Source organism: Bombyx mori, chromosome 26 (assembly GCF_030269925.1).
Source record: "Bombyx mori chromosome 26, ASM3026992v2".
Classification (NCBI taxonomy): domain Eukaryota; kingdom Metazoa; phylum Arthropoda; class Insecta; order Lepidoptera; family Bombycidae; genus Bombyx; species Bombyx mori.
The window spans coordinates 4,923,999-4,933,492 of NC_085132.1; the positions used below are offsets into that span (position 1 = coordinate 4,923,999).

At 36.9% G+C, this 9,494-nt stretch overlaps 1 protein-coding gene across 1 annotated transcript; it reads right to left on the minus strand.

The window, feature by feature from the left end:
* Positions 1–406: 406 nt before the first annotated feature.
* On the minus strand, positions 407–2,381 carry LOC101739656 (homeobox protein Nkx-2.3). Its single transcript, XM_004933067.4, has 2 exons — positions 1,618–2,381; positions 407–1,227 (listed from the first exon to the last, which is right to left on the minus strand). Exons 1-2 carry the CDS (start codon positions 2,264–2,266, stop codon positions 638–640), a joined length of 1,239 nt encoding a protein of 412 aa, XP_004933124.1. The 5' UTR covers positions 2,267–2,381; the 3' UTR covers positions 407–637.
* Between the last annotated feature and the right edge of the window lie 7,113 nt (positions 2,382–9,494).

Consider the following 9,494-nt stretch of genomic DNA (forward strand, 5'->3'; position numbering starts at 1 on the left):
ATACTTACGGCTTACTATATGATTGCGTGTGTCAGTACAGAGACAAACTGACAATCGACTCGCTCTTGTGTAAGTATTATATCTGAAGTCAATAACTGGCAGTGATTAGTCAAAAACATAAGGGCCGTATTGATCCCAAAAAATAAAACTGATTATGATTCAAACACATATACATATCTGTTCCACAAAATTACGGACTTCAAGTCCATAATTTAACCCAGTAAGTTTAACAGAAAATAAATGAATTTGAGAAAAGAAAAATTGAAATTGAGAACAGAATTGAATTTGATTGAGGCAAATTGTCAACAATAACACCTCACCTCAACAGCTATATTTCAAGACCTTCGATGGTGCACGAAGGAGGATGAAGTTTCTAAATGAAATACTTAGGCAGTCAAACAATCACTGGTAAATATTTTTCATTTATTTACAAGATTTTCATTAAAACTAAATAATACTTTGGCATTTAACTGTACTTAGACCTATGACGTAATTGCTAAAGCATGCGATCAATTAAACTAATAATACAAAACAAATTAACAAAAATAATGAAAATAAACATAAAATTTGACGTAATAAAAATAAAAAATAAAATCAGTCTATTATCGGATTAAAAAAATACTTAAGCTAACCCGAATCAACAAGAATAGTTCATAGTGAAATACTTTTTAACGTCCGATTCGTATTTTTGGCTACCGGTACTTAGGTTGGTTTCATACAGACTCGATATTTCAGTGTTACATACATCTAAATTATCATATTTATCCTCAATAACACCAGTGACGTCATTACCGTTGCTATCATAGTTTAGATTTTCATCGAAATAAACAATTGAAGTCACATTGTTCGGGTTTAGACTGAACAGTCTTTCAGCAGTTGTAGCGCTTTTGTCTTCGTAACCATTCTGGCTTGGCACGTCGTCTTTCTTTTCGGGCTTAAACAATTTCCTGACTCCGAATACCTTGCCGGGTCTCGTGTCGGTGGACGTCGTGACTTCGGGGGATTTGATTCTCTTACTTTTGTATCTTCGATTTTGAAACCAGATTTTGACTTGGGTAGGCGACAGGTTCAGTGAGACGGCAAGTTGTTCTCTTTCGGGAGCAGTGAGGTATTTTTGAATTCTAAAACGGACCTCCAGGGCGTGAACTTGGCTTTGCGAGAAGAGGATCCTGGGTTTACGTTTCAGGCTTCGTTCTTTTCTGTCAGGCTTGGCATCCGCGGGCGTTTCTGTAAAGAAAACCCTCCGTTTAAGATATGCTTTTAAAATTCTGAAGAGATTTTTATTTATTTCCGTTTTACTAATTTTTATTTTAGGGACATTGCCCAATAGCTCAGTTTAATTATCGGTATAGAAAATTGACATTAATCTGTATATCTTTTGTACATTTTCAATTATAAATCGGTTGGCAATATCTAGATAATTTTTGGGGAAAATTGTATTTGACTGTAACTTAAAAGCATTTAGCGTAAAAACTGGTCCGCTTTTCCATTCACATAAGAAATGTTTAACGCGTATTTAGATAAAAATTCCATCAGCTATTTAACGAGTTATCCAAAAGATTCAATTTACTTTAATAAACTAGAGAATCTGTAGAAGACTATAGTAAGAATACTAACTTTTTCTTGTCGACGCAGAAGGTTTTTCTTCCTCCAGAACGCGGTAATGACTTTTATCGGCACCAGCTTTGGGTTCTGATGGCGGCGGCGTCGCTATATGCGACTCCCTCTCTTCAGCCTTCGTCGGAGCCTCCACTAATCCATACGTACCCGTGTCGTATTCATAGTTCTGATGATACCAATTATGGCAATACGGATTGTAGTTGTAATATTCGTCGAATTTATGATCGTGCGCGTCCTGATTCCAATATTCTACGTTGCTGTGTACCGGCATGTTGGGGTACATTGGGTTGTAGTACTCCTGAGCGCTGTACGTATTCTGGTGGAAAGCTTGTTCGTGGTCAAGTCTTCGGTCCCTCTCGTGGCATTTCCACAAATCGGTCCTTTCGTAGCTGTAGTTCGTCGAGTTTAAAATGTCCTTAACCGAAAACGGCGTGTGGAAGTTCTGGGTGCCTTCCGTTTCCTGTTTCAGAGGATAATTCGATTTGTCGTCCACTATGCTGTTATACTCCATAACTCCTTTGTGCTTGGCGCAGTCGTCGACGAGATAGCAGTAATCGTTTTTGCACCCATTATTGTAATTCTGTTTGATGTGGTTGTTATTGAACAGAGCGGAAGCCACTTCGATCTGCTGTCCGTAATTCTCCATTTTAATTTTTTTAACGAACACTTAATTCATTATTCACTTTGACTAATTGATTACGAGGGTGAGAGTGGAATAATTAAGTTGTGGGTTTGATGGCATGCGGTGGAAGACTGATGGTGTTTAGATTGTCGGGGGAAGCCAATCCATGGAGCCCGGTCGGTGTTGGGCGGGGCCATGGGACCGAGTGCATCGCGCTCTATCTCGTAGAGCTGTGTATACGCCTATCTCTGTCTTCACGGTCTGGTTCTGTTTACAACTCGGCGTAAATAAAGCGAATGATTTCATTCGAGCGTTAAGTGACGCTCTTTTTGTTCAGCCTAATGACTTTTAAATTGTGCTTGTTACGACTTTTTTTTTTCTTTCTTACAAACTTTGATTTGTGATTGATTGATTGAACATAGAACGATATCGCGTTGACAGTTTGGTAAGTGACATTTAAATATTCGACACCGACACTTATAAAATATATACAGTCGTGGTCAACTAATTAGGGACAATCTCTAGTTAAGCCAAATTGTGAATTTTTTTTTTTTTTCCAACGAGTCTTAGCAATATTCCATATCTTTTACATGTAAGTGTAATTAGTCATTTATGTGCGCGATTATACAAACAATAACAACTTCTTAAACATTAAACCTCTTTACAGTATAGCTGATACAATATCATAGTGCTATTGGTTCAAAGAATGCTGGCTGGCCATTTAATTAGGGACACTGAGGTATTGCGTTCTGATTTCAAAATTGGAATTTTAATACTTTTTTGTTTCTTTTCTTATTGTTTAGTGGTCGTTTTGGCGGCAATCCAGATTTTTTATTTTAAGTTTTGAGAATTATTTTGAAGAAAAATGGGCAAAAATAAAAGTTGCGATCCAACACTACGAAAAATTATCATGAAGTTTGCCGAGCGTGGTTGGTCATACCGAAGGATAGCACAACATTTAAATTGTTCAAAAACTATGGTATGCAATGCAGTGCAACATTTCAAGCGCTATAACACAGCTTTAAATGTGTTCAGAACAAAAAGATCGAGAAAAACGACTCCGCAAGAAGATAACCAGGTTAGCTAAGAAAGATCCGTTTCTAGGCTCCATTTTAATTAAACACGAAGTGTTTGGGGCAAACGAAAGAGCCGGTGTATCTGCGAGGACCGTTCGACGACGTTTGGTAGGAGCAGGGTTGTTCGGAAGAGTGGCTCGCAAAGTACCGTTGTTGAAGAAAGAACATAGAAATGCTCGTTTGGCATTTGCACGTAAATATGGACATTGGACCTACGCCCAATGGCAACATGTACTTTTCTCTGACGAGACCAAGGCTAATTTAATTTTTTCAGATGGAAGGCAATATGTACGGCGTCCTGTAAAAGCGGAAATGAATCCAAGATTCACAAAAAAACAGGTGAAACATGGCGGTGGAAACATTAAAATATGGGGTTCATTTTCTGGACGTGGAGTGGGACCTGTGAGGAAAGTTCAGGGTAACTTAGACCAACATCAATACAAGGCAATATTGGAAGAAACTATGCTTCCCTATGCTGAGGAGCATCTCCCTATTATATGGACGTTTCAGCAGGATAACGACCCGAAACATACCGCCCATTCAGTGAAGTCGTTTCTTACCAGTCGTTTGTATCGGTGCTAGATTGGCCAGCAAATAGCCCGGACCTCAACCCAATTGAGCACCTTTGGCACGAAATCAAGAAAAAAGTTGCCACTTATCGTAACACAAATTTGGATGAACTTCATGAAGCTTTTTGTGAGGCATGGGCAAACATTCCTGTCGAAACATGTCAGAAACTGATAATGTCTATGCCACATCGGTGTCAAGCGGTAATTACTAACAAAGGTTTTGCTACTGGGTACTGATTTTACACGTAATAAAATGGAGCTGTTAAAGATATTATAACACTGAAGATTATAAGTTTTGTGTAACTGTATTTTTCATTATACTTTACTGTCCTTAATTAAATGTCCACTACAGAATTGTACCTTAATATTTAATACATGTTTAATCTTTGATATCAAATACTTTTTCTATTTATTAAATCTTTTATTTACAGCCATTTATAGCATAATAATCGGACCACATTATGCAAATAATAGGTGCTGAGAAATCAATAGGGTTTTATATTTAAATGTACATAACCGGTTATAGCCCTTCACTATCTTGAATGTCCCTAATTAGTTGACCACGACTGTATATCTATATATTAACACGTAAAGCAAAAACTTTGTACCCCTTTTTACGAAAATTGCACGGACTGAGGAGTATGATATTTCTCACACTTATAGAGAATATAGAGAAGGAGTACAGAATGTTGATATTTTTTTTTAATTATCCAATAATAATATATTAAATAAATAAATAAAACATTACACACTCTACCATGTATTTGACACACACAACATACTTAAATAAAATATACTCTTTAACTGTCAAACTTTTGTTATTGCATAAAGTCTGCGGTTAAATTGAGAATAGGTTAATATTGTTTATCTTTAATATTATTTGTCTATAGTGTAGTCTTGGCGAAATCTGTGATTATAGAATTATAATAGTCTTTGGCAATAGTACCATAATAATGTTCAAACTTATAATTTCAATTAATTATAGTCGAATCTCGACTACAGCGGGACCACTAGCTTTTTTTAAATACACTTCCGTAACACTTTCATCTTGTTTGACACGATACAAGTAAATTTTGTAAGCAAAATAAATGGAATTATAATTCAGAGAAATTTATTTCCAATTGATTATCATTAACCCATCTATTGTGTGTCGAAGTCCTATCTATACGCAGAAGAGCCGCGGTGGTGAGTTGAACAGGCGAAATAAGGCTAGTGGTTTTTGTTAATTGTGACATTCCTATACATTTAATAAATAAAAGCAACATCTAAACGTAAATAGGCAATTTCAAGTTTCATCATTGAGAAAAACCGACAAAAAGCTAATTAATTAATACCATTCATTTAGATATGATATATTTAGTTGCATAAGTATTTCCAACGGAATTTACAGTAGAACACGAATAAAATATATACAATTTTTTTTCTGTTCTGATAGCCTTGAGAGGCTATTTCAGCTTCTCTTTGACGTGTAGGTGAGCTCACGGAGCTCAAACCGGAGTGTTGCTAACACTGGCCCTAGCAAGAGCAGTGCCTCGCAGAATCTACCACCGGATCGGAAACGCGACCCACTGAGAAGATCCGGCGAGAAACTCAGCGGGCTGTGTCTATGGGTTAATTTTGTCCTACCTATAGGGTAGGACAAAAAAATATGAGTCTCTGGTATCAATGACACAGGGAATCCTAAATTGCGGGTGGAGGACCGTACTTGATTTATCCCTAATTGTTATTATTATCTATCTATTCAGACCGCGGCCACTCCGACATTACCCTTATTGACTTCGGAGACGAATAAGCCACTTCCTGTAATACGTACAGTGCGGTCAAATTTAAAATAATAAATTAATAATTCTATCTCAGTTCACTAGAGTTGCGTGAATTGACATGTTTATATCAAAGCGACAGTTCGTATAAACGCGACGTGGTCATGACAGAATGAAATATGTGACGGTCTCTTTGAAAGTTATTCGATAATTCTATTGTGTAGACACCCTATGACGTTTTCTTTTTCGAGCTTGGTTCGACGAGAATATTTAGAGGCAGGCAGCGGCTTGGCTGTGCCTAATTGCTGACGTCCACGGGCGATGTTGGACGCATCTACAGCGCCAATAAATAAAAAACAAATAATTGTAGTCGTCGTGGCCTAAAGGATAAGACGTCCGGTGCATTCGTGTTGAGCGATACACCGATGTTCGAATCCCAGGCGGGTACCAATTTTTTTTAATGAATTACGTACTTAGCAAATGTTCACGATTGACTTCCACGGTGAACGAATAACAGTAATAAAAATCAAACCCGCAAAATTATAATTACTGGTGGTAGGACCTCTTGTGAGTCCGCACGGGTAGGTACCACCCTGCCTATTTCTGCCGTGAAGCAGTAATACGTTTTGGTTTGAAGGGTGGGGCAGCCGTTGTAACTACACTGAGACCTTAGAACTTATATCTCAAGGTGCATGGCGCATTTACGTTGTAGATGCCTATGGGCTCCAGTAACCACTTAACACCAGGTGGGCTGTGAGCTCGTCCACCCATCTAAGCAATAAAATAAAAAAATCAACGAGAAACTCAATGGGCTGTGTCTGTGGAGCACGGCACGAGCAGGCAGTACGCTAGAACCGGCAGTAAGCTCTTCAACAATTACTTAAACTTTAATAGCTTCACATTCGGAAGCGAAGTAGCCATAAATTTTACGGTTCACAAATATTATTATTTTTTTGCACACTCTGAACCGATACTCGATTGTGGTGTCGTAAAGACGCCATTAAAATTTTTATTACATCTGAGTCGATCCACGGCCTACAAAGATTCGGAGAGGCAATCATATATCTGGAGACGCGGTGTTGGTACCATAAGTTGCACTTCCGACCTGTTGAGGGAACTTATGATCGGTCATTGTGGCGAAAATAGCAGTGAATGTCTGTATTGTTTACTATCTTTCAAGACTACTAAAAAAGTTTTCTGTATAATTGTTTCATTTTATTGATGTTTTTAGGGTTCTGTAGTAACTAAATAGCAAACAAATCAAAAGCCTTATTAATTTTTTCAGTCTGTCTGTAACTAGATTTTGTTGTGGCGTTGCCAATAAAATTGAATCACACATTCTGAATTCTGGAATACTTCGGAATTAATTTCGAATAATTCTAGAACATCTAGGAAAACGTGCTTGTTCCAAATTTGAAAAATAGCTGGATTACGGTTGGCTATAACCGATATATAAAATTTTCATTTTTTTCTCTCTAAATATGTACCTACCTAATCATGCCTAATAGTGTAGAATGAGAAAAAATGATAAACATTTTTGAGTATGTGAGTTCATAAATTACCCAAATCGTTTTTCGAAAGCCGTTTCGATATGGGCACGTCACACTTAGCAATAAAGTAGCATTTTTATGATGTAAACTATGAATTTTAAGTGGTAGTCGCAGCTCAGAATCGCGGGATAAGAGTGAATTAGAAAAAAAATAACCTTAACATCACTTGCACATTATTTGTGTTAAGGAACCACGTTAAGACTAATATAAGCCTAAGCGTACTGAACATAAAGATTACTTTTCGCTGTCAGTAAATTTTCACACCCGACTTTATGGTTATAGTTCAGTGGCGGTAATTTGGGTTCTTGAATTGTTTCAAAAATGCACGTGAACATTTAAAGTGATGATTGATAAATTTATATTACCTTCATTGATGGATATGGAATTTGTAATAAGCGAATACACATATTGAAACGGAATTAGGCTTAATGAGGATATTTTTATTTTTTATTGTTGAACGAGCTCTTGGCCTAAACAGTGCTAAGTGGTTATTCCTGTAAGGCTCCTGTAGGCTCCTGCTTATAAGCATTTATACAAGAATGCTGCCACCTAAATTAGGTATATAATTGCTGTTTTTCATGCCGGAATGCATTATTGCATCGTGACAGAAATAAGCAGGGTTGTATCGACCGGTGCGGGCTCAAAAACGCCCTACCGAGTAAAATAGCTTGAGTAAATTATGGACGCAGCTGAGAAAAAATCTTAATAAGGTAACCCTTTTCTGAACAAATAATTAACATTTTGCCATCTGTTGTCAAGTAGTCGGACTAAATTAGCAAAAATTTGTAATAGTGACATCTATACAACTTTGACGGTACTAAATTGAAACATGACTACCGAAAACCTCGAACAGTATTTCTATACAACTAATAGATAGAGCTACTTGGAGGGTGACTTTGTCAAAAATACTCAGTAGATGTCGCTACTGCCATCATTTAGCATTATAAAATTTTCATTACATATTCAAAATACAACAATGAATTTAGTATTTAAATGCGTGGACTTTTAAACCGTTTTTGTTATTTTTGATACATCAACACAATGCACCACAATATTAAATTTTAATACTCTCAAAAAAAAATGCGTATTCTCATACCAACATTTGTCTATTAAAAATGAATGAGACTGACTAAAAACTTCCACGAACGTATATCAAAATATAATTCTAGTAGGTATTTTCATTGTATAAGTATCTGCCATAAGCATGTACTACTACATCGCCATTGATATTAATGTTATTGAGATTTTCTTCTCAAAGGCCTATCTATCACCTCATTTCTGTCAAGGGCGGATCCAGCTTTGGCGCCAGGAGGGGGTCACGTAGTCGTGGGCAAGTTAAGATTTTATAATTTAATTTTGATAACAATAGATAATATATAAATCATGATGTTCTTCAATTAGTCCAAGTTAGTTCAAGTCCTGGAACTAGCTCAGGGGGGGGGGTCATGACCCCCATGACCCCCCCCTGGATCCGCCGTTGATTTCTGTATTGTGTACCTAAATAGTGTCTGAAAACAAACTTGCGTATGATTTAAATGAAATAAAAACGCAAAGTTGTGTATGGCCTCCTTTTTATATTTCCTACTTATTCATTGTTAGCCACGAAAGAATATTCCAGCTATGCTTGGACGGGTAAGTGAGCTCACTGGGCTCAATCTAGGAGGATTTGCTAACACTAGCAAGAGCAGTGCTTCGCTGAATCTACCACCGGATCGGAATCGCGACGCACTGAGAAGATCCGATGAGAAATTCACTGTATTTATTGCAATTCGGAATCTTCAAACGGTGACCAGTGTTTGGAGTACTTAAACGGAGAGTAGAGATCGGGGCGTGACGCCTTAACGTAAACATGTAGCCAACATTCAGGTGACGACAACAATTTGCTTTTTAATATCTTATATATAAAATTCTCGTGTCACAATGTTCGTTCCCATACTCCTCCGAAACCGCTTGACCGATTCTCATGAAATTTTTTATGCATATTCAGTCAGCCTGAGAATCGGCTACTATCTATTTAAGTGATTAGGGTTGTCCACCCCAAGCATATTTTTTTTTTATTTGGACATATTTTTTTTTTATAATGAGGTATTATGTGGTTGAATGAGGTTTTGTTATTTTTATTATATATTCCCTCATCGTTCACAGCACTACATACCTCTTTCACTCATTTACCACATTCTTACACACTTACAATAAGTTAGTTTTTTTTTCTACACTAGAAATTCCCTAGAAATCTTATATATGGCAAAACAATGTTTGCCGGGTCAGCTAGTGATACAATAAAAATAAAAACTAAA